At 35.6% G+C, this 26,452-nt stretch overlaps 1 protein-coding gene across 1 annotated transcript in view; it reads left to right on the top strand.

The window, feature by feature from the left end:
- Positions 1–1,039: 1,039 nt before the first annotated feature.
- Positions 1,040–26,452, top strand: part of Tyr (tyrosinase) — a 69,967-nt gene continuing 44,554 nt past the window's right edge. The window contains exons 1-2 of the mRNA XM_005379730.2: positions 1,040–1,858; positions 12,314–12,530. Of these exons, the coding sequence (XP_005379787.1) occupies positions 1,040–1,858; positions 12,314–12,530 (1,036 nt within the window). The remainder of the gene's footprint in view (positions 1,859–12,313; positions 12,531–26,452) is intronic.

The following is a 26,452-nucleotide window of genomic DNA, read 5'->3' as shown; positions in this document are numbered from 1 at the left end:
CTTCAAATTTCTCTATGGATTGGTCTCAGTTTTAATTGCCCATAATATTGGAACTATCTAGTCTAATTATCCAACTATCTAATCTAATTACCCAGCTCAGCAGGTGAAATGCAGCACCCATCCCTACAGTTTCCCTGCCTGAAGGATTGTCTCCGTTATTCTCATTCCAACTTAAACCTACCCCTTGAGGCTGCTCCTGAGGGGTGCTCCCTTAAGGACAGCCACTTGCTGGTGACTACAACTATGCAATCTTTCCCAGTAGCCTCAGTTCACAAAAATATTCTTTCCTTTAAAAGTGTGATGTTCATTTATATTATTTAATTTAAAAGAAACATGAATAGCTTTTTTTGGCCATGTATTGGAATTTTTTTTAGCTCTCTTTATATAGAGAAATAACTCCCAGTAAAAGGAAGGTCATCAAAAGAAATGTTTACTCTTTATTTGCTCAAGCCCTATGTTTAGAATTTCTTTGCAAGAATAACACTGTAAAAATATCGGATAAATTCATGGTTCCAATATTTCTGGGTGGAACAATGTAACTGCAGTGTGGGGGAGAGAAACAGAAAATGAGAGAGGAGAGAGAAAGAGAAAGACAAGTCTTTCTGAAACTTTCAATGGATAAATTTCCACAATAAAGCAGACCACCAAGCTACCAAAGTGACCCGTCTTAATTTCCAAATTTAAATCTATATTAATTTCATAATTAATGACTGAATCTGCTTAGATCAAGCATTGTTACTATTAAACATTAGCATTGCAGTAACTATAAGAATTGAACTTTTAATGTTGCATAGTGTTTATCACTTTAGCACGGGCCAGCCCCAATGTGGGATGCAGGCCAATGCCAAAGAAGGCAGTCATGTGCTTCCCACAAGATGAGAGCTTAGGACAAAGACAGAATATCTGATGTTCGGGGTGGGAGTGGTGTTGCATAGGTCTTAGCCAAGACATGTGATAGTCACTATAGGGGTTGCTGGAGAAAGAAGTGAGCGACACCAATTAACCAGCTCAAGCAGAGCGTGGAAGCACTAGAGGAAAAATGATCCTGGCTGTTTTGTTCTTTCTCCTGTGCAGTTTCCAGACCTCCGCCGGCCATTTCCCCCGAGCTTGCACGTCTCTTCGGAACCTGATAGAGAAGGAATGCTGCCCGCCGTGGAAGGGGGATGGGAGTCCCTGCGGCCAGCTTTCAGGCAGAGGTTCCTGTCAGGACATCCTTCTGTCCAGTGCACCATTTGGGCCACAATTCCCTTTCACAGGGGTGGACGACAGGGAATCCTGGCCCTCCGTCTTTTATAACAGAACCTGCCAGTGCTCTGGCAACTTCATGGGATTCAGCTGTGGACGTTGCAAGTTTGGATACTGGGGACCAAACTGCACACAGAAAAGAGTCTTGGTGAGAAGAAACATCTTCGATTTGAGTGTCCCAGAGAAGGACAAGTTCCTCGCCTACCTCACTTTAGCAAAGCATACCATCAGTGCAGACTATGTCATCCCGACAGGCACGTATGGCCAAATGAAGAACGGATCAACCCCCATGTTTAACGATGTTAACGTTTATGACCTCTTTGTCTGGATGCATTACTATGTGTCAAGAGACACACTGCTTGGGGGGTCTGAAATATGGAGAGACATTGATTTTGCCCATGAAGCACCAGGTTTCCTGCCTTGGCATAGACTTTTCTTGCTTCTGTGGGAAGAAGATATCCGGGAGCTTACAGGGGATGAGAACTTCACTATTCCATACTGGGACTGGCGAGATGCGGAAAGCTGTGACATTTGCACAGACGAGTACATGGGAGGTCGGCACCCTACAAGCCCTAACCTGCTCAGCCCAGCATCGTTCTTCTCCTCTTGGCAGGTAAGGTATGCTGGATGCAGAGGGTAAGAGGAGACAGGAACTGCTTCAGGCAGGTTTTCATAAAATTCCCCTGACATCCCTCTACCCCTTGAAGAAAATTTTCCTGTTGAGAGCCCCTAATGCACCTTATAGGTATCCTTCACAGAATACCTCATAGTTACAATTAAGTAGATAACTGTGGGATTACTGGCCCAACATTCACCTCTTCTACTAAATTTCTAAGCTCCAAAAAGCAAAGTACTTAATTCACCTTTGTATTTCCAACACCTAGGATGGGATCTGACATAAGGCAATTGTTCAGAAAGTATTTGCGAATGAATCAATGAATGTCTATTTAGATAGGTAAATAAATTATCTAGGCAATATTTCTGAATAATAAAGTTATTATCCACAATAAAATTCATAGGATGCAAAAATTAAAAATAAAAATCCTTGTCCCAAATCTAATGATTAGAATCTTTATGGAACTTTACTGGGAAAGTGTAATTTACCAAATATCTGTAGTAATTATTATGGTAAGGAAACTTTATGAAAATTTGCATTTTTAAAAAATTTATAAGGATTCTGAAGCTCAAATTATAAATAATGCAAACAGCTAATATTCATTAAGAATTATAAATCTGTATATTAAAGCTGATGACAAGAATTTGTGTTTTTGTCAGTTCATTAATCACTAATTTAATATCAACCTGTCTCCATTTCAAATATATAATGATATGAAGTAGTTTGTTTTATAGTCACACAAATGATAAACAGCAAGACAATATTTGTCACACTCTGCCGGTATGACCATTCTATCATTTTCAAGTGTATGATTACCATGATGTCTTGACCCAAAAGAACTGACTCTTCTTCGATTCTTTTTATTAGGGTGATGAAATGAGTTTTTCCCTTATATATTTGCAAAGTTTGAATACAATAAAAAGAACTGCTATTTTCAGACTAAATCTCTATTTCTCTTATTTTTATTTTTCTCATTTTAAATGTTACTAGTACATTTTTGCAGTACATAATAATTACACCTACTTTAAAGAATTAATACATGAACAGAAAACACCTATTTCTATTTTTTCATTCTGGATTAGATGCAAAAATTAACCAAAGAAATACATGTTTTATTATTTTTCACTTAAAATCAATACAAGTAGAAGAAATATTGTTTGCCTATCTTCTGAAATTTTGGAATTCAGCATTTCTAACCTACAATACTTTATGAAATTACATCCAATATATGAGAAAATTGTGAATAATCGTGGTTACACTGGCCTCACACTTTGCAGTTTTGAAATATCACCTCTCATACTCTCACATTTTCATAATAAAGGCTATGGGTAATTGAAAATTGGCCACTAATTTCTAGTGTGATCAGTGTCAGCTACTTAGCAAGAGTAATGAAGATATTTTACAGGAAAGATTATAAAATGTGCTTGAAAAAGCCATTCCAATAAACCTTCAGACTTTCTACCTGAATCTATGAGGGCAAAAATTTCATCATTCTTACATCTTCTGTCACTGCTTAAAATACTATCAAGTTTGAAGTGGGATTTTCTGTCAGCTACAACGCTTTCTTTATCTGTGTAGCACCACTTGACCTCAAAAAACTGAAGGATTACCTAAATTATACAAAACAAATAAAACATCATGTACACACCCAAGCTGAGTAGGAGGTAAGGAACTGATATTTTATGACATGAGGTGCATATTACCAGAGGATACTACATTTGGGTTCTTTCCTAATCATATATTTATTTTTGAGCTGTTTTTTTCCATTTTTTCCTCTTCTTGATCACAATCAATTTACTATTTTCTAAAGAAAACTTATTGGGTCCAGTGGGTGAGCACTACACTGAAATTGTTACAGTACTAACTCCAACTTTGTTCTGTGATTAAATTGCTGTGTAAGGATAGCTTTTATAGATAAAGTAAGGGAACAAGATGGAAGAAGTACTTTGGAGAAAAAAACAACAAATAACAAGTTTAAGTTAAAAATGCTACATCAAGGAACATTTGCTATCTACCTGATATGCTTGGTGTCAAGGAATAATCAGCGGCAGATACAACAATAAAACAACTCATGCTGGGTGTTTCCATTTATTCACTGCTCCGGTTAGAGTGCTTCCAAAATTAAAATTGGTTGTTCATAATGATTTTTTTCAGTTACTCTCAGTACCAAAATCTGGAAGCTTACAAAATATAATTACTAAAAAGTTATTACTAAAAAATTGCAAAATAAAATTGCTAAAAAGTAATTGCATGCACTTCACAAATCCAACTTCTGGCAATCTGCTATGAAGTGTGGGCGTCTGTGTCTGTAAAACCTCATCATGTAATCCTAATATGGAGCCAGCACTGAGTATCCCTGATGTAATTAATATGGAAATTATTTAGGTGTCTTTTTACTTCCACTTTATGAAAACACAGTTTCTGTAGTAAACAGGCCATTAATTTGAAAGCTTTTGCCTAAATTGAATGTTCAAATTAAGAATTAGACCATTTTGTGTGAGATGAGATCAAACTGTTTCTTGGCTAAGTTAGCTCATTAATACCTTCCCAATCAGCCAGGCTGACGACCCCTTAGATACAAAGCCTCCATTTTTGGGTGCTTTTCACTGTCTATTCACATAACTCATAAAAGGAGCTCTCAAAGATTCGATATCATTAACTTTGAACTAAGAACCTTTGGTGATTGTAGTGCCTACATTTTATTTTTTTAAAAAAGACAGAAAGGCTAAAACAGTAAGATGATTTTTCCAAGGTCATATAGCTGAGGATGAAAACCAGGTGGTTCTGACTTTCACTGTTTACATCAATCAAGTTGTGTTGCTTGGGCTCAGAAAGAATTAAATTACTAATTTATGGGTGTATAATTTGACATGTATCTAGTTTAACTCCCTTAAAGTTCATGTGTCCTATACTACATGAGAACAAATATGCATTTATGTTACAATGAAAATATTCTATGAGGCTTTTAAAGACCCACCTCCATCACTCACAATTCTCATCTCCTTATGCCTCTACTAGGCTTTGTAAAGATTTATATGAGACTATCTGAAACTCTTTAGTACATGTAATGATTTTCAAGTCTGGTCTCCAGCAGACTGTCAGAACCCCTAAGGCAGAGACCATTTGTAAATATTTTGTAAACATAGAGTTCAGGACAATGATATATACATAGATTAGGCTCCATTAATGCATTTGAAATGGACAAAATCAGAGAAACTTTTGCTCCAATGCTAATATAGATTAAAAAATTAAAGTCTGCATGGATGGCTCTTAGGATCTTATATCATACTTTAAAACGCTGGAAGCTTAATGACAAAAATACAACAATGTCAATAAATAACCTCTATTCAAAGTCTGGGATAAGAAATTCTACGTAGCTCCTTCTGATCAGCTGTTTGAATGTACACGTATACATGCATTTACAGAGGGCGCAATAAGGATCACACACACCTGAGTGCTGTTTAAATGAGACTGACAATATTTACCTGGCAAGACTTCTATAAAATGAAGTAGTACTTTAAAAAGTTAAGTGATTCATGTTCATTTTCTTAGAAAGCTTATATTCATGATTCATGTCTTTTTGGTCCAACTGTTTAATAATTTTTATAATGTCAGAAGCTTTTAAAGTGAAAGCATGCTTGACATTAATTAGAAAATACCATTATTTTTGGAGGCAGGGGCTTGTTTAATAATATCTATGTAAAAAATAATTAGAGTGCTTAATATAACTAGATCTCATGTTATGCAACCGGTAGAAAAGGTAGCTAAAAAGAGAAAGTAAAGGCGTATCAGGGAAGCCTGTCATGGTAATCAAAATGAAGAGAAAAAAATGTTTCCTGGCTGACAGACATGAGTGACAGTGGCTAGGGAATTCATTCATCAGGTGAAAGGCGCATCACATGGAAGTGAACGGTGGGAAGAAAGAAGTCACATTTCAGCAGAGAGTCATGGGTTGTAGGTAACCATGGCAATGGCTCAGTGAAAGAACAGATCTTTTTTCTTTATGAAAAAGATTTTGTGGAATGTCATACGCTTTACATTTTTTCAGATAAATCTCTAATTCCATAATACAAGCATTCTGCTAATGACCAATAGTTTATTGCTATTTATTAAAATTTAAAAATAAAATTTTAGAAATTCTATAAAACCAGTCTTGATGAATGCACCAGTCTCCTTTTCATTCTTTTGACTTGAAACATTTGGTGCCCCACAAGCACATGTCATAAATCACTTGTGTTAAAATAGTGAAAGAGCAAAATTGTCATCAGAAAGCCTGGACTCAAAGTCGGCCTCTGCCATTTACTCAATAACATTAGACATGCTACTTAAAATGTTTTTAAGTGTTTTTATTTTAAAGATAAGAGAACAAAAACATATTAACAAAAACACATTTTGAAAATAACACAAAAACAATACAAGCAATACAGAATTTCAGACAGGTGATAGGAAATTAACAATTGTATTACATATTGCTATCTTCAAACTGGATACTCAGATAAACAAATATAGACGTAAGATTGATCAAACACTTGAACTTTGATTTTTGCAAGAGAAAAAGCTGGGGTGCAATGATTATTTATATGTGTTTTCTGTGTAAAGAAAGGACTAAATGGAGTGGAAAATAATGTAACAGTAGAAAATGTAAATTATTTTGAGTCTATGCATCCACATGAATTAGAGTAATCTTTTACACCTTACCAAGTCATAAGGTCCTAATTATCTTCTGTTTTTTAACTTTATTTTTTATTTGTACACATTTGTCATACACATGGGTCACATTTATCCTAGGAAATATGCACCTGTATATAACTTATCAATTCTGTTTTTCTTCATGTCCCTTCCCACCTTTCAACCCCTACTTCTCTCCTGATTTACAAAAGCTTCAGTTCAATTTTTTCCTTTTGAGATACTTTTGTCTCTAAAATCAGAATAATGTAGTTTAATATGTTGTAAGGTTATTTAATGCAATTTATTCATGTAAAATGACTTGTTTAGTATCTGACACATTGAGTTCCACATGTGGAAAGTAATATTATAATATATTATGGAATAATATGTCGAAGTTAGCAGTTGTAAAACTGACTATTCAAATACTGTTATAGATCTATAATTAAAAATGACTTCATCCCTGATCAGTACTCTTGCTCATTATTAAAAATATAAATAAAGTTGTCATTATTAAGCACTCTAGACCTGGCATTTTACTATATGTTTTACATGTTAGATTATTTTTTCCTTTATAAAACGTTACTACCATCTCCACTTATAGGTGAAAATATTAACAGAGAACTTAAATAAGTTGCTGGAGGTCATGTAGCTAATAGTCAGAATCAGAAACCATAACTTTCCAACTGCAATCTCTATGGTGATAGCCACTATGCTAGTGATTTCTCCTATCCTGCCTATCTTTCTATACTGTTCTCCTACACTGTCCTCCTGACCTCCTCTACTCCTATAGGTTCTGTATAAATCATGAAGACAATAATTTAGAGGAAAGTTTTCCAAATTATTTCTGGAACCAGGTAGATTTCTTTCTTGTTACTAATAACTCCAGCTATTTCAACAACAATGGTTCCATTCAATCTCCCTAACTGAACCAAGCCCACTACAGTTGTCTTCTAGGCAGAAGAATCTTTTGAAAATATCCTGGGGTTTATTATTCAAATAAGAATGAAAATGATTTGGCTGTGTACCTTCTGTGGTAACTGTTTAATGAACATTATACAGATACCCAATATGCCAAATGTGGCAAGAAGTCAGGTTAGCTTTATTCAATCATTCCTAACATTAACAGGCAGAGATATATGTAGTGCCTTTATTTTTGGAATCTAGAAGAGTATGTTTTAGTGCTCTGGTTCTGACTCTAAATATCACATGTTGTTAGGACAAGTCACTTAATGATATATGAATGAAAAGATTAAGGATTATTGTAATGTATGAGAAAATCCAGAAACTGATATCCACTGAGCCAAGAACTACTAGTTGAAGAGTTTCTTTCTACATATTGTATCACTGTACCAGTGAGAAAATTGAGACTTAACACATCTAAAAACCATGCTCATTGCTACATTGATATCAGATGAGCCAGAGCTGGTATCAGCCTCCCACTGAATCTGGAGCCCTATTGTTTTCTACTATACAGTGCTTCAATTCATAAATTGTATTTCAGCCATCAAGTTAAAATCAACATATTCGCTATTTTCTAACATGGGAAAAGACATCCCTCATTCAATTCTTTTAAATGATAATTTAATTTGCTTTTGCTGCTTATGGATTTTGAACTCACTGGGGCAGGAGACGAATAGGACAGCCTCAGTTACTTTTCAATATGATGCAGATAGTTGACAAGAAAGGACTTTCACTTTTAAATATTATTCCATGTGCCTTACACACCTGTGAACCTGGTGTCTACACTTAATTATTAACAACTTAGAATTATATATGCTACTTGACCAACATACCCTTCCAAACTCAGGCTGTGTTTTCATCATTAAAATAGGGGTGACTCAATAGAATCCACAATGTCCCGAATTTCAGTTTTATAGATATAGATACAGATGTACGTTACAGCCTGGACAAGAAGGGATTTAATATTTGTTTAAGAAAATAAATATTGGTAACAACAATGGAGCTGCAAAAATTGATGTTCAATACATGCTTGTTTTTGGATAGTCATTTGCTCCTTTACTGATTTTATTGATTCAGTCAACAAATACTTTTTGAGCCTCTACACAGTGCTGTTCTAGATTCTGTCTACCTATAAATGAAAGTGCAGATTGAAAATCCCTTATCTGAGATGCTTCACACCAACAGTGGTTCAGACTTTGGAATTTTTGGATTTTGAAATATATGTAAAGGAATAGTTTGAGGATGAGATGCAAGTCCAAACACAAAATTCAGTATGTTTCATATATATCTTATAATTATAGCCTGAAGGTAAATAAAGTTACTGTCAGTATTGCAATATAACTGTACAAAACTTTCAGTGCACTTGTGTTTTGATGGCAGTCTGCACATAAGGTTAGGTGTGGAGTTTTCCATTTGTGGCATCACGCTAGCACTTGAAAGTTTGAATGTTGGAGCATTTCATATTTTGTATTTTCAGACTAGAAATGGTCAAGCTATATAAGCAAAATTATCTGGTGGATTCCCACAGCTCTCTCATATTCAGAGACAATGTCTGTTTTCACAAAATATTTGTCTTGGCTTTAAAAAGTAAGTAGCGCACTGACATGTGCGAGGAGCGAGCAGGCTTAGCGACCGCAGAGTCACGGGGTGGAGAGGCACAGATGTGCCGGGGAGCAGCCGGCAGCTGGACTTCAGCTGCAGAATCCCACAGGGCATAAGCAAGTAGGGACTGGGGACCAGACCCCTGATGGGTGTGGAAGGAAGGACGGCTAACATTGGCTGATGGATCTGAAGGGAAAGACAGAGTAGAAGACAATATAAAATAAAATGCAATGATTTCTCTCTTGCACAAGATGATTCATAGATTTCTGGCTAAACTCAGGACGGTTTGTGTGAAAGGAGATACAGGGAGAAGAGTTTTCATTTTAAATGTTGTATTTGGGTGCACGTGAGACAGTGTTGAAATGTGAAGTCAGACTTTGGCATATATATTCTACAATCCGTGTCTATGTCTATCTGAGTATGAGTACAAAGGAAGAGTCTGGCACTGGAGGAGGCATTGGGGAGTCCTCGTTAATATACCTGGCATATCAGCCATGAAATTGCGCACCACAGTGAAGGATAGAAAGTAGACACAGAAAAGAAGGTGCAGTCCATGTTCAGGACCAGGACCAGCTTGGACAGCTACAGCACTTGGACAACTCTCTCAGCTGAGAAGCGGCCCGCACTGGAGATTAAAGCACCTGTGATTTGTGCCTTGAAATTCTTAATAATTATATCTGTGAATTTGTGTTTAAAAATGATAGCAACCTAGCACTGCTGAGGGAAGGGGTTCATATTTGGAGCCTTGCCTGGGCAACTTAGCAAGATCATATCTCAAAATAAAAAGTATGAAATACTGAGGATGTGACTTAGTGCTAAGGCCCTTGGTTCCATCCTCAGTACTGGAAAAAGGAAGCCATCAGAGAAACATGGAGGATACACTAAGGGCTGAGGCTCTTAGCTCCCATGTGACTACTCCTGCACCCTCTTTGTTCTCGTAGACTGAGTCCTGGTTTCCACTCTCTATCCTCTGGCTCAAGCCCCACAATAACCTGCCCCTCTCCACCCACTGTCCAGGGAAACTGGAAGGTAGAAGAAGATAGTCCTTTCTCGTTGTCCATTCCTGATAAGGGATTCACTTCACTTCCATTCCTGATAAGGGATTCACTTCACTCCCACATGTTGGTGCAGGGTGAGGGAGTGGCCCTTTCTGCAGGGCTGCCAGTACCGCAGAGGGATAGGCAGGTGGTTAACTAATATAGGGGCTTCTAGCCCAGCGCAATGCATAAAGTTTCACCCCTTCAAGTTCACACAATGAAGCTCAAACTTCCAATGTGACTACATTTTGAGATATAATCTTTAGAGAAGTGCATATGGTCACATGAGGGTAGAACCTGGGGCACCACATTAGGATCTGACTTGTATTCTGGTTGGAGTTTACTACTTTACTTTGTGCCCAGAATCTACCTGATTTTATTTTTGGCTGTCACAGTTGAAATTCACAAAATGAACTATGTTTTCTTTCCTGTGACTTCGGGAACTTATTGTCGGTAATGACTCTGTCCTGCATGACTACAACAGCCGTCCTTTAGTTTTTCTTTGTTTCTCCTCCTTCCTCATCAAAAAGTATGAACAGTCTTATAAATGCTTCTTATATTTAAATCAGCAAGTTTTATCCCTTGCTGTTGTTGACTATCAAGTTCACATGCAGGTTACTAGGGCTCTGTGTGCTCCAAATTTGGCTCTCTTTAGCTAGGAGTATCGACAAGACAAACAAAATCGCATCTGTCAATATGACTTGCTTCTCATGGAGTTACACTGATGCTTATTAGGTGAGGAAACCCATCCATACTAACTAGGGAAGTTCTGTTGTGTGTAGAGAGAAGACAGTCCTCTTCTGTCACACAATTAAAACACTTATTCCAGTATGTGTGATTCAGTTTTGACTGAATATCAGTTAATACAAGTTTTCAGCTAAACCTTCCCCTTAAAAGCATTCTCACCCAGCGTGATGGTGCACGCCTGTAATCCCAGCACTCAGGAGGCTGATGCAGGAGGATCATTGCAAGGTCGAGACCAGCCTGGGCTAAAAAGTGAGCTCAAGGCCAGCCTGACCTGCATAGCAAGACCCTGTCTCAAAAAGACCAAAAAAAAAAAAAAAAAAAAAAAAAAAAAATGCTAAAAGCATTCTCTACCTGAATAGAGCAGTTTATTTTTAAAGAGCAGTATATAAAGTTACTTTCGTCTTCCCTTGATGTTTTCACCAGACTTAACCACATTTTATGTAAATCGAAGACATCTCAGATCTGCAGCCCACCATGAACCAGATGTAGGTTTACAGCTCTGTTCTTCGCCTTAACCTAGATGAGCTTAAAAACATCGAAGGCTGGACTCCTCTGACCTAGTCATAGATGCCAAAAGTGCACTAAAGGGAGAGCTGAAAAGCTTGGGCTGTGGTAGCAGCACTGTCCTTTAACCTAGAAAATGTCGCTTCCTTCTTTGAGCCTCAGTTTACCTGTTTAGTAAGGTGGAAGCAATGACTGCATTTAATTGAAGCGATGCGTATATCACGGTGTTAAAAAACTCTTTTCATATGACAATGTGAGGAATTATTTTTAAATGGATGATTTTTCAAAAAGGTCACATTAGTTGTAGCTAAATTAAGGACTCAGAAAAATGTTATGCTTTAAAAACAAATTTATCAGGAATATTATTCTGAACATAAAAACATTGCTATCAGCAACAGGACATTTTATGACGGGAAAGCACAAAGTGAAACTATTCTAAGCCCTTGGCATTCTGAGCATGGTGCGAGTTAAGTCAATAAGGCCACTAGTTACTGAGTGTTTACTATTGATCATGCCATGTGCTATAGATTTACCTGAAAAGAAGTCACTGCCTTTATTATTGTCAGCTCCAGCCTTGGAACCAGCCACAGTGGTAAGCATATAATAGGTGGCTAACAAACACTTAAATTAATTTCCCCATCAAATATTTCTATGGGAGTTATTTGATTCACAATTTGATATGTGAAGCTTAGAAAATTTAAGACATTTTCTAAAGTGGTAGATGAAAACCTAGAACGCTTTTGTAGGTATTAAATTTTATAGCTTATTCTGCAAGTTTCAGCTCATTTACTTCTTTAATCATTTATTTTAAAACACTAACCTCCTGATGATTAGAAATCTGAAGATCGTAATGACGAACTACAACCTTCCTGCTTTTTCCCATTGACTCACAGGTAGTGGTAATTATTCCTTTAACATTAAATGTTTTTTGCAGATTGTATGCAGCCGACTGGAGGAATATAACAGCCGTCAGGCTTTATGTGATGGGAACCCTGAGGGACCTTTACTTCGTAATCCTGGAAGCCATGACAAAGCCAGGACCTCGAGGCTCCCCTCCTCAGCTGATGTGGAATTTTGCCTGAGTTTGACGCAGTATGAATCTGGCCCCATGGATAAAACTGCCAATTTCAGCTTTAGAAATACATTGGAAGGTAATGCCTTTATTTTCACTCCCTTTTATTTTTCCTCCTGAATTCATGTCCAAAACCCTAGGCCAAGGGGTGTTTGAGAATTCAGAATTTTTTGAGTTCACTCAGAATGTGTTGACTGGACCTATGTTGACCCAGAAAACGCTGGTAACATGCTGAATCCAGCACATTAACACCACTGCAGCAAAGCAGTGAATGCATATACTCCCCGTGGGAATGAGCAGAGACAGTAAGCAGCCCGGTGGTAATAAAGTCCTGTTGTTCCAGCAGAAGAACAAAAGAAGTCTCTTTTCAAAACTTATTATAGTGTGGAATTATAGATATAGGACTATTGATGTGTGTTGTTTTCTCAATTTTAGTGGCTTTTCTATCTGATTTAAAACATTTTCGACAATGAATTCTTAGAAGCAATTCTGCTCTCTTAACTCTACCATAGAAAGGACAGAATTCATTGTCTGGTCAACACACTAGGCCCCATTATCATCAAGATTCTATGCCTCCCAAGAGCTTCTGTGCTTCTCGTGGCATTTTCTAACTCCTGTGTCATTTCCATACATATTTCTCAGTCTTGCTTGAATCTTCCCCTCATTGTCTGTTTGCTTACCACTCACCTCGCTGTAAATTCAGCCCATTCACCTTGACTTGCATTAAGAAAGAAAAAATCCACCCTCAAACAAAACAACAAAAGAATTCTTCCAAATTGTAGACTTAAGAGGAGGGAAAACATAGGGAACTAATTTGTGACAAGGTGCACAAGTCAAATCTGACACTGGACACCCGCCCTACCTCTAACACTAGGCCCCTACGTCCACAAAGCTCTTTGTTCCCCTACTACACAGACGAACATTCTTCTCTTCCTTACTCCTTCTCTTTGACTTTCTCTTTTGTTATTGTTTTGTACTCTTACTTCTGCTGATTTACTGTCTCATTCTTTCTCCTGTTCATTCCAAATTATAATCCTAGGACCTTACACCCAAAAGTAATTTAAACAAGGAGAATTCCATCCTAAAGAGACATTCTGATGTCAGCTGCGAAAGTAGAAATTATGTTCATCCTCCTCTAATAGCATCAGTGGTCATTGCTTGTGGTCCCCACATACAGCGTACTGAGCCAGACACTTCGCGTGGCACGATCCCATTTAGTTCTTACAACCGCTCTCTGAGGAAGACTGCATTATTTTCTACTGATAGAAAGGAAACAGGATCAGAGATATTAATTAATTTGGCTATTAATTAGAGTTAATTAACTCACTCTGTGTGAGCTTCAGAATTAAGTCTACACACAGAAATATATTGAAAGGTAATACCTGTACTTTCAATCGTCCAAGTTTTGTGCAGTGTACTCTAAGGACACACAAAGGGAGTTTAGAGTTTCTGGGATGTGGAGAATGTCAATTTGGTTTTCAGTATAATATAAGAAGGTAAGTCATACTGTGCGAGATTCTCAAAGCCCTTGTACTGACACGAAGTTACACAACTGGTAGTGATGCTCTGGGAGAATTAAGTGTGGAATTAGATTTTGTGGGGGTTGGCAATAATCCCAGAAATGCTGGTCAGTATCCTTGCAAAGTAGACTTTTAAACCTTCTTTAACCTGAAATATTTCCATGAACTTTTCAGTTTATATCTTTATGAAATTTATAATTTTGGAGAATCCAGCCCCAATAAGCCATATTAAAATACAATTGTTCTTCATTTTGAGTTTGCCTGATACTTCCTGTTTACTGAATCCAGAGAGTGAATTAGTAGCCAGAAGTCTACATAGGTGGCTTTAGGTCTTTCTCAGAGGATATCACATCTGGAAGCAAAAGATCACCATCTGTCTCACATTCTAATATTAAACTGGATCACTTGCTCCAGCTACAGATATATTTCAGTTTTCCCACTAACTACATTTTCATTTTTCCAACTAACAACTGTCTGCCTTGGAGAGATTTCCTTAAACTTACTCAAATATCTTATCTCTCATTACAATTCTCTCCTGCAGTTATCACTCACTGATGTTACACATTTATGACTTCCTAATTTCAGTCCTCCTTTTATATTTGCTACTTAGCATTCAAGCTTTCTGCTAGGATTTCTCAAAAGACAATCTAAAAAATGAGGTATGAGCTATGGATTTTACTGAGAAACCATGAAAGTTTGGAATTTTGAATAAAGATGAACAGAGTATTTTCAAGGAAAGGCCAGGTGGGGAGCCAAAAAGAACACCTAAAGAATGACCAAGCTTTCAGTACCCCTTCATAAGATACAGGGTTTTAATTAATACAGGAATGGTCACAGAGACTCAAACAATAAGTTCAGCTGAAGGTATGTAGGCCAGATTACCAAAGAGACTGCTTAAGTGAGGCGACACATTTTAGTAAGTAGAAGATTCAATTCTTTCTTGCCAATCTGAGGAATCAGAATGCTAAGAAGTTTCAGGTATACCGACTCAGAAAGAGACACTTGGTTTTGAGACATTATTTTCCATACCATGAACATCTCTGTGCGTGTGCATCACTTAGCTTCTCAATATTATTACTTTGCCACCATATTGATATTGTGATTAGCAGTGATCCTATTCGTACAATAACCATAAAAATCTCTATGTGTCAAATATTCTCACTTCTCATATGCTATCTTATTTCATCCTCAAATCAGCTCAATGATATTTTAATGTTTACTGATGAAGTGAAAGCACCATTCTCAGCAAAGCAATTATTACTTGGGTTTAAGAGACAGTCTGTTTTATTCAGTTATGAACTGTCTCTATTCATTGTACCTAAGCTATTGCCTTGTTCTCTTTTCTTCAAATTCTCAGAGTAAATAGACCCTTCCTATGACATGGAGGGAATTAAAGTATATAAAGTACATTCGTTTCCAAGTAGGTTTGTGCTGAGTGTAGTTCCTTCATCAAAAGTCCATATTACCTTTTTTAAAATTCTGAGACAAAATAGGGTCTGCTCCACTGTAGATGAAGGCTTTGTGTATATTTCCATATGTTTTACATTACTTAAGACAGAAACTACTCTCACAGAACAGTTAATATTTATGTAATAGCTATTACAAATTGTGCTGCTATAAACATGGGTGCACCAATATCACTGTGGCATGATATTTTTAATTCTTCTGGGAAAATACCCAGAAGGGGGATATCTGGGTCAAATGGGGCCTCTAATCCTAGTATTTTGAGGAATCTCCACACTGAAATCTTGGAAACAACCTAAGTGCCCATCAACCGCAGAATGGATAAAAAAATGTGGTATTTTTATATAATGGAGTACTACTCAGCTACAAAGAAGGACAAACTCGAGGCTTTTATAGGTAAATGGGCACAAGAAGAGACCATAGTCATAAGTGAAATAAATCAATCTTGCATGTATAAACATCGTATTTTCTTTCTTTTTTTTTGTACTGGGAATCGAACTCATGACCTCAGTCTTGCCAGTCAAGCACTTATGCCACTAGCTACATCCCTGGTCCCAAACATCATATTTTCTCCCTAGTGTAAGAAACTTAAAAAGTAAATAAGACCCAAAATCTACAGTAGATAGTATAAAGGGCATAGAAATAGCTCAAAGAGAAAGAATAACTGGGATGAATAAAAGAAGGAAGGAAAAAGAAAAAAATATGTATATATATAAAACAGATAAGATAGTTATACTACTGACTTCCTTCAGTCCATTAAAAAACTATTTGTGCTTATATTATTTGGTCAGTTATGCATGCCTATATCTTCTAATCTGAGCAACTACTTTGAAGATAACAATACGCAATATATTAATTGCATATTACCCATTGTTAATACCCTATTGTCTTGTTTTGAAATGTTGTACTATTGGATATTTGTTTTTTTCTCTTTAAAATAAAAGTTTATGTAATAGACTTGCACACCAAAACAACCTGTCACACACACTTATTACTCGTACAAGTGCCTGCCCATTTCCTAATCAGTTCCTTTCCTCCAAAGCAAAGAGTTACATGACCAGAATGCATTCATCTCACCCGGCCTTGGGAACTCTAGTTAGGGTGCAGTAATGGCGTGCTGGAAACTGTGACTCTTTGAATATTAGGCAGCATTTCATTATTGCAGGCAGATTTCTTTAGAACCAGTGACATTACCAAGAAGTCAAGCTGCTAGAAACTCAGTTTGACATGTCCTTCAGAAAGAAGCTGAGGTCACGTGACGTGTGAGGACGTTGTTTCACAGGGAGTACACTGCTTGCTAAGTGACATAGTGCTGTAGTCTGGGCTCTTCCTGTGCGAAGTGGAGTACAGCTTCCTGCACTGCATATTTTTAGATGACTCTCCCACTCTTCCCTCCCAGCTTGCCCTTCGCTAGTGGTCTTGGCATGTGGTTTGATGTTCCGACCAAATGTGAATATTCACAGAGCAAATCCATTTAAAGGGTGTGCAATCCTAGTGATGAATTAGAGGGCACTACTAACAGTGCTGCTGAGCACTATTTTAGCGAGCATCTTTGGATTTTGAGAGGCTGCGGGAGAAGAAAGTTTCTGCAGCAGAAAAAGGCCCTTTCGGGTCAGTTGAAATAGGGAACATAAAGACGTAAGAAACATTCTGGACTTAGACATTATTTCTGACACTCTGAGAATATTCTTTCTCATTTGTAAAAATCCTTACACACTTAAACCATTGTGTAGATGTATGCAAACATGCTAATATATACAGAAGGAATGTTTTCTTCCCCCTTTTCCCCTTTCCATTTTTTCTGTAATTTTCAATACTTTGTCGACTTACTTTATTGAAGAATTTCCTTTTTTATTTAGAATTCTATTTTTATTTTAAAGGAGTAGTAAATGAGAAACAAGCAAACAAAGAAATAGAACAGTAGCAGCATACCAGCATCACAAACATAAACAAATCAAAGTAAGAACATTCAAAGTGATACAGAGTCTCAAGACAAAACAATACGAATCAACAGTGGTTGTTACATTTCATATCATTATCCTCAACTACATTGTTCAGATTACCAGATGCAAGAATGAAAGATTGCTCATTTTATTTTTCATTAATGGAATTCATGGTAGAAAACAGAATTTGTTGTTCTAGAAAGTATTTATGAAACAAAATATCAGTGCCTCTCTTGCAGCTGAGTCACCAGTTAGATGGCAGGACAGCACCTTGCTGGGTCCGATCTAGAGGGAAATGCCATCACTCATTAGCAACACATGCTACAAATCAAAATGAAATGATTTGTGTGCATTCATTTATTTAACAAATATGAGCTAGGAATTTTCAGGGCACCAAAGACATATTAACAATATCAGATGTATATGTAGGAATATTTTGCAATTCTTTATGATTGATGTCAAATATTTAAATCAAAGGATCCTTTTACAGCTCTTTCAGTGTATTGTGTACTCAGTCAGTTCTTGTTGATGTGGGTTATATTGTAGATACGTGCCAGTTTTCAAACTAAAAGTGAGAAATTTTGAAGCTATTCATCGAATTATTTAAAAGAACAAAAGTAAATTACATGCTTATATAAATAGCATAAATATTAAATAAACATTTCTAAAAAATAAAATATGAAATAAGGCTTTCTGGTTTTGCAAATAGAAAATAATTCAAATTCTATGTCTGCTTCTACACTTCCTCACTCCTTTATGTCATGGTGTATTTGTCTCACACAATTATATAATTGGAATAGGGTGAACTATTTATAGAATATGTTCATATAATTGTGGATCTTCTTTTTCTACACTAAAACTTGAAAATTATAATTTCTTAAACCTTTAATGTATTGTCAAATATTAAATTATACCAATGAACTTTTTATACTTGTTATAATAAAGCCCATACCAAGAGTGAATATTTTACCCATTAAGGATTTTATAATAACATGCATGGTTCATTTGCAAATTACTGAGTTATATCTGCCTTCCAAAAGTTGAACATTTCATTGTACAATAATGAAAAAGCACATTCATTAATATCACCAAAATCCCATCAGAAACATCTTTAACTATTGTCAAACTCATAATGGTGGAATCAAATTTTCAAAAATTACAATTTTGTTTGAAATGTAAAATATTTTTGACAAAAATAATCATTTTTTAAGTGTCTAACTTTGTTCATATTCAAGAAAATGTCTTCCAAATAATTGGCTCTCAATAACCATTTTAACTCTCAGATTTTTAAAGTTAAAACTATGAGAAACCAGGCATAGTAGCATGTGCCTGTAATCTCAGCACTCAGGAGGCTGGGGCAGGAGGTTCACTGAGATATATAGCCTGAACGTAGTGAGTTCAAGACCAGTCTGAACTACACAGCCAAACCCTATTTCAGACAACACACACACAAAAAAATCGGTAGAAATTGAATAAAGGCCACAAGATATCTTTCCTTATAATTTCTTACAAGTACATGCGACTCTAAAACTATTTCTAAAAGCTTAATAAGATTAACCAAAAGTGATAATCAAACCTTTTAATCTAATGTTTGAAAATTACTTTTAAATAAATGGATGAAATAAAATATCACTACATTAAGAACCTTATTTTTGTCAAGCAAAAGGTAATACTTTTGTGCATTGACATTTCTTGATTCATAAATATCAAGAATTCAAATTTGCAACACCATCCAAGATAATACTGGAGTAATTGATATGTAAGAAAACAGTTTAGAGGAAAACATAACATAGAATTTATTATAAATATTGAATTGTTCAGTTATTATCACTTCTTTTCTACTGATTAGAAGTGAATAAAAACATTATGCCAGATGATAAATTAATTGCTCAATAAGTGGTACACAATTTATTAAAAATGCAGATTGTTCACAGAGAATTTCTTTTTTTTTTTTATCTTTTAAAGACAGGGTCTCACCATGCAGATCAGGCTGGGCTTGAACTCACTTTGTAGCCCAGGCTGACCTCAAAGTCATAGTGATCCTCCTGCCTCAGCCTCCGGAGTGCTGGGATTACAGGCATGCTTCACCATGCCCAGCTAGAGAATTTCCTGAGAATATACATCATAATTTTGGTGACCAAGAACTCTCCCTAATTTTAGAAATATTTCTAAAACATGTTTATTAATCTTTATAACTATTCTCCTTAGGTGTTCTTTTTTTAGATACCAGTATTAGCTGTAAGAAACAAACTCGGAATGTTAGTGACCTAACCCAATAGAAACTGATTTCTCAGTCACACAATGTCCAAAGACCAACTGGGATATTCTATTTAGTGAGTGAACTTACCTATGGTGTGTTATAAGTTGTATCATCCTCCTATTTGCTGACAGATCTTAATCGTCCTGGGAGACAGACAGGAATGGATACAGGGTTGTGCAGGAGAGTGTATGGATCAAGCCAGGAAGAGCCTACCTTCCTTTAGGCGTCATTCCACAGAAGCTAAATGCATTGAGCTAAATGCAAGTTTGGTTGTACATAGAAGAGTTAGAAAATAGGTTTTGTAATCACCTTGAATAACATGTGCTAGGACTTTCTGTCTGAGCTTCCTCATTGTTTTTGTTTACTTTGTGTTGTATTGTTTTGTTTTGTTTTTCCATTCTGGGATCCAGGGGCTTTAAGCTTGGCCTGACCTGGCCTGGGCTGCTCCATTTACACTGAAGCCTCAGTTCTTGGTTCTGAAAGATTGTTTACTATCACCATTGCTTTGTTTATGTAATATTTTGCCTCACTGTCCATTTCCCACTCCGCTCCACGCAGAGCAATACCATAACTATTTTTTATACAAGTTTGCCAGGCCTTCCTCTAAAAGCAATTAGGCAATTAATTATTCCATCAGGAAGCTGTTGAAAGAATAACCTATAAAAAATGTAAGGGCCATATGCAGAGCCATGGTTCATCTTACTGAAAAGCCATAAACCTTGGAATATATGGTGTTCCAACAAATATTAGCTGAGCTGACTTTAAAATTATGCTAACAACTGGGATTGCATGCTTTTCCTGAAGACAACAGAAATACTTCTTTTTATAATTCATAAAATGTTTATATATCATATGCTATGTACAGGTACTGTAGTTTATAGTATACTAAAATAACTAGTGAAAATGACATGCTGTCTTGGTTGGAGTGTATGCTGTTATTAAAGCTAAATCATAAGTAATTATAATTCAAGGGAAAGAAATTACTTAAAAGAGGCAAGTCTGTATATTCTTAAACAAAGGGACCTAACTAAATGTTCATTGTCAGAAAAATTCTCAGTGAGGATCAGACATCTTCAAAGATAAGCTGGTCAGGTAAAATACAAAGAAGAAAAAAAGGGAAATTTACAAATTCTTTCCAATATCTTTACAAAATGGTCTGGCAATTATCCAGACACTTCCTTTAATAAATAATTACTAACATTTATATAAGCCTATACTGTATTAAAAGTTCTTAAATACCTTTCACATGTATTATTTTAATTACTCATCTCAAACTCTTTGTTCAATATTTATTTTTTTTTATTTTAAAGACAAAAAATAACAAAATAACACCAAAGAGAAAACAAAGCAACACAAAAACAATAAAAAGGTACAGGATTTCAAAACAAGATGGTAGGAAATTAACAATAGTTGTTGTATTACACATTGTCATCTTCAGTGAAGTTGCTCAGATTACCAGATGTGAGACTATAAGACTGATCAAACAGTTAAAGAGAATTAAAAGTAATACAAAAACCCATTAAAAATGATACAGAGCCTCACTAAACAAGTTGGTAAGAATTCAACAATAATTGTTATATTTCATATTGTTGCCTTCAAATTAGTTGTTCAGATTACCAGACATAAGCATGCAAACTTGGTCAAAAAAATTTAAGCATAGATAGGAAGAACCAAAATCATGAAAATGGTCATACTTCCAAAATTGTTGTACAGATTCAATGCAATATCGATTTAAATGCCATTAGAATACCTCACAGATCTAGAGAAAACATTCCTAAAATTAATCTGGAATCAGAAGAGACCTAGGAAAGCAAAAGCAATCCTGGGCAACAGAGTAAAGACAGGAGGCATCACAATCCCTGACTTGAAATTATACTACGAAGCCACTGTGATAAAAGCAGCATGGTACTGGCAAAAAAACAGACCTGAGGATCAATGGAACAGATTAGAAGATACAGACACAACTACAAATACACTCAGCCACCTTACCTTTGACAAAGGAGGCAAACACGTTCACTGGAAGAAAGATAGCCTCTTTAATAAATGCTGGAAAACCTGGCTTTCCACATTCCGAAGACTAAAACTAGACCCATGTCTTGCACCGTGCACTAAACTAAAGTCAATATTTATTTTTATATACATGTTATGGATGTGAATATAAGTAGCTTTGCAAGATCATATAGCTAGCAGGTAGCAAGATCTGAGCATTGACAAGGGCAATTGTGTCCTCAAGAATCAGGTAGAAAGGTCATGGTTTTAGAAGTAGCAAAGTACAGTTTTGAAAAGCCAGATTACAGTAGCTGCTTTTAAATATTGGTGCCATTACTCACTATCCAGATGACTTCTGGTGATTTTAACCTCTATCTGAGGTCCTTCATTTACAAAGCAAGAATAATCTCAAAATCTACCTCTTGTATTATAGATTATATAAACTTGTATTCATGAATTACAACAGTTCTCATTTTATAATGGTCAAAGTTCATTAAACAAGGTTATTATTCTACATACTGATGCACACAATAGGCACTTCTAGCTCTGTATAGAAACCAGATCCTAAACATTGGAGTTGACTAGTACTGGAGACCCTTTGTGGATACAAAGCATTCCATCAAGGCATCACTCCTAGCATCACTCAAATTTATATCCACAAAACAAAGAGTAAATAAAATCTGAAAGGTACAATAGATATTGCAAAAGGGAAAGAAACTGCTAGGGGAAGGAAAAAAGAAAGAAGGAAGAGAAAAAATTTGTATATATATAATATATATTATATATATAAATATATGATAGCTAAGATAATTGTACTACTAATTTCTATTGGTATACTGAAAGGAACAGTCAATGCATAATTTTTTGACTAATTTTGTATGCTGATAGCTAGTAATCTGAACAACTACTTTGAAGATGACAATACACAATATAACAACAATTGCTGATTTCCTATCATCTCATTTTGAAATTCTGCATCATTTTTAATGTTTTTTCTCATTTTTTATTCTCTTTAAAATAAAAAAGTAAAAAAATAGTACTTTCTACTTAGAATGACTGTTAAAAGGAACATTTGAAATCTAGTAAAAACTTAAATGTGAAAGAAGCAGAAGTTGCCCATAAGGAAGTAAGCATCTGGGCCTTCAGTCTTGGTGACATTACCTTCAATACCAGCTGTCTCTGTGTCTTATGACATGAATCTCATTAACCCTGCTGACCACACGCTACCCGCAGTCTTGTGACAGGAAGCCTGAGAAGCTCTCATCCAGAGTGAGGCCCACAGTGGCAGGCCTGCTCTACCCTGGCAGTACATTTTGAAAAGTCTGGGCTTTAGCATCTTCTCTCAATGGGCATGACAAGAACAAATAAAGGGAAAGTTAACCAGAACCAAAAATTTGTTTCAGTCTTTTTTTTAGTACAACAAATAGCTGTTCACTATCTGAGAAAGTATAACAGAATAATTAAGGCTGGAGCTTTGAAGTCCGGTAGATAATTGTCTCACATCCTGACACTTCTACTTGCCAGCTGAGTGACCTTGCATAAACCACCTAGCCTCTTTGAATCTAAGTTTCAGCATCTGAAAATGTATTAAATGATAACTTATTTAAGTATTGTCATGAGGGTTAAATTCCAAAAGAACATAAGGAAACATATCCTAGAATCTAAAAAATAGTAAGGTATATTAATAGTGAGCATAACATATTTGTATTTATAATTACTTGTGAAGACAGCCTGTGGAATATGTAAGCACAAAGAAAACACTTTAAAATTGAAAACCAATCAATGAAAAATGCCTGTGGAAAATTGAAACATCTTTAGAGTTTTTTGTGTTTTGTTTTGCTTTGGTACTTGGATTAAGCACTGGGCACTTTACTACTGACCTACATTCCCAAGCCTTTCTTTTTCTCTTGCAGTACGGGGATTGAATCTAGGTTTTGCATTGAGCTACATCCCTTTTTTTGTTTTTTATTGTGAGACAAGGTCTCAATAAGTTGCTAAATTGCCAAATGGGGCTCAAAATTGTGATATTCAAACATCTTAAGTGATTTTAATCAAAATCTTAAAAATAGTTATCCCTAATTTAGTATAAGTACAATCTTTGTCAATTAGACTTCCTTGAAACTAATTTTATTTGATAATAATATTTCATCCATAGTATATAATGTTCTCATTATAAATCTACAACAATATTCATTTATTCAAATGTATAGATAGGAAGGATAAGAAAATATGAATGGTATAATGAAAACATTCTTGGATTTAGAATAAGAACATTGATAACAGAATTTTGACATTGCCACCTAAAAGACTTGTAATCTTTAATATGTCAGCCAGATTCCTTGAGCTCTGTGTCTTCATTTGTAGAAAAAGAATATGGAAATTTGATGAACTGAGTCACAGTGGAGAAGATCCAGTAATGCGCTAGAAACTGGATTGTACCTGTTATGACAGCTCTTTACTTTAGAGTGACTAACCATCCCTCTTTGTCTGATCCTGGAATTTCTAAGACCAGTTCCAGGACCAGCTACATAATTTTCAGGGCCCAGTCTAAAATGAAAATACGGAACACCTCTTTACAAAATATTAAGGATTTCAAGTCTGCAACAGGAGAACAGGAAGTCAAATATTAACAGTTTTGGTTAATGAACACTTATTTATATCCTTATGAGCCATACTTACCTAGGGGACAGGAATTTAGGGCTAAAACCAGATCAGCCTTGAGCAAACTGAGACAGGGATGTTCAACCATCTCTCCTTGAAGAATAGTTAGCATTAGCATCAGTACGTTTACAGAGTTTCAGCATAATGTATGAAAGAAGGTGCACATACTAACTGCTATCATTTCGATGATAATTGAAGACTATGGAATAGAATGGGGTCTGAACAGTACCTTTTTACAAAAATCTTTGCTTATTTTAATGATTTTGGGAATGATTTTGCTGAATGTTCCAACTTTCTGAGTCTTCTCAATCACACAAAAATAATCTGAGAATCCTGAAAGTCATTATAAAACTGTTCTTTAAAATAAGTTTCAAGAAAAATGTTTAAATGAATAAATAGATCATTAGTTATTCTGTGTAACATCACATTAGGGATATTTTCATAGGCTGGTGATAAGATCTAGGAAACCTGAACAGTCACTGGAAAATACACAAGTTTGCAAATACTGTGTATTCATAATTTTCATGTAAAGAAAATGATTATGCACATACAAACAGTGAAGGTACCAAGTGGAGAAGTTAATGTGATGCTTGCAATCATAAACAATTATAGATAATATAGGAAGAATTTCTTTCTTGACCTTATAGACATATAACTATGACTGATGATGATCTAGTGCCACTGTCCTTGTGCAATGACAACAGTTTAGAAGTGTTTCTCAAACTTGAGTGTGCGTTACAATTACCTGCAAGATTTGTTAACACCTGTGATGAGTTCCATTCCACTTTGGGATTCAATAGCTTTCTGCGAGGCTACAGCTTTTGAGTTTCTAACAAGTTTATAGGTGGTACTGTTGGCTCTGAGATCACATGTTTCAAAATTACAAAATTTATAGAGCACCTGTGACCACAGCCATTGTTTAAAAATTGTACAGCAAAATTTAAAAAAAATTGGAAGCCATATCATTTGCTTCACTGCCTTCACAATTGAAGGACTCTCCTGAGTCAAACTAAAAGCATTTTCCAATAAACAAAAATGTTAATCAATTACATCTATGGCTATAATGCTAGCACCTTATGTGACAAAAATGGAAGTTGACTGAAAGCTAATCCTTCCAATACACCTAAGAACTTGCTTAGAACCAAGATGTTTTGGGGTATCCAATTTTATGTTTCTGCTGTAAGTAGTTTAAATCATGAATCTTTTAAAGGTTTTCAGTAATTATATACAATCTCCTAAATTTATTGTATGATTCTAAAGCTATATACTTTATATTTCCTCAGTTAAATTGCACAGTAGGAAAGTAACTAGTGCAAGTACAAATCAAAGCGTCTAAGATTCCTTTGAATTTTAGACACACTAATATGTATTTTCTATATTTTTTGCTTTTTCTCCAATTCTATCTCTGAATTACATGAAATATTGAAAAGAGATGAAAACCAAAGTTGAAACCAAATTATACTAAATAAATTAAATGTGTTCTGCTCTCCTGAAGGGTTAATTGCATCTTTTCACATTCCAAGTCTAGTAGGCATAATAAAAGTGCAGCATCTATACCACATCCTCCTAGAAAGGATACCTAATTAAATTATTTTCAATATTTATGAAAATGGCTAGTCAGTGCTGTCATATGAGTTGTTCAATTTTTAATATTGTTTTAGAAAGACAAGTTTTAGTAGTTCATCATAGGAAAATATTTCACAGCATGAATTTGTGGTGTGAGACTTTCAAGGTACAAACATGTTTTTTAGGCTGCCAAAATATAGGAGAGGAAAACTTCCCACAAAGGAAATAATATATTCAGAGATAAAGTCTTTGAAGCATGAGTTCAGATTGAGAAGATGCAGAGCAATTTAGCCAAATTCAGTGAATTTCAGCCCCTGTTGCACATAAGAATCATTTGGGGTGTTGTAAAACTTTAAGTGCCTGAATTACATTTTATACCAATTAAATCCAAATCAGGTACCAGAGATGAGCATAGCTATTAAAAAGGGCATATAGACAGAAATTCTCCAGAGCAGCATTGGGGAAGAAATAAAAGAGAAATAACAAAACAGATCAACAAATTGTGATTTCCTATTGTCACCCATCTGAAGCCATGTGTAACGTAGAACACAAACAGGCATGACACTGACTAAAATCAGTGCACTCACTGCCCTTCACA

Source organism: Chinchilla lanigera, unplaced genomic scaffold, assembly GCF_000276665.1.
Source record: "Chinchilla lanigera isolate Chin_1 unplaced genomic scaffold, ChiLan1.0 scaffold00013, whole genome shotgun sequence".
Classification (NCBI taxonomy): Eukaryota; Metazoa; Chordata; class Mammalia; order Rodentia; family Chinchillidae; genus Chinchilla; species Chinchilla lanigera.
This window is presented reverse-complemented; position numbering and strand designations above follow the sequence as displayed.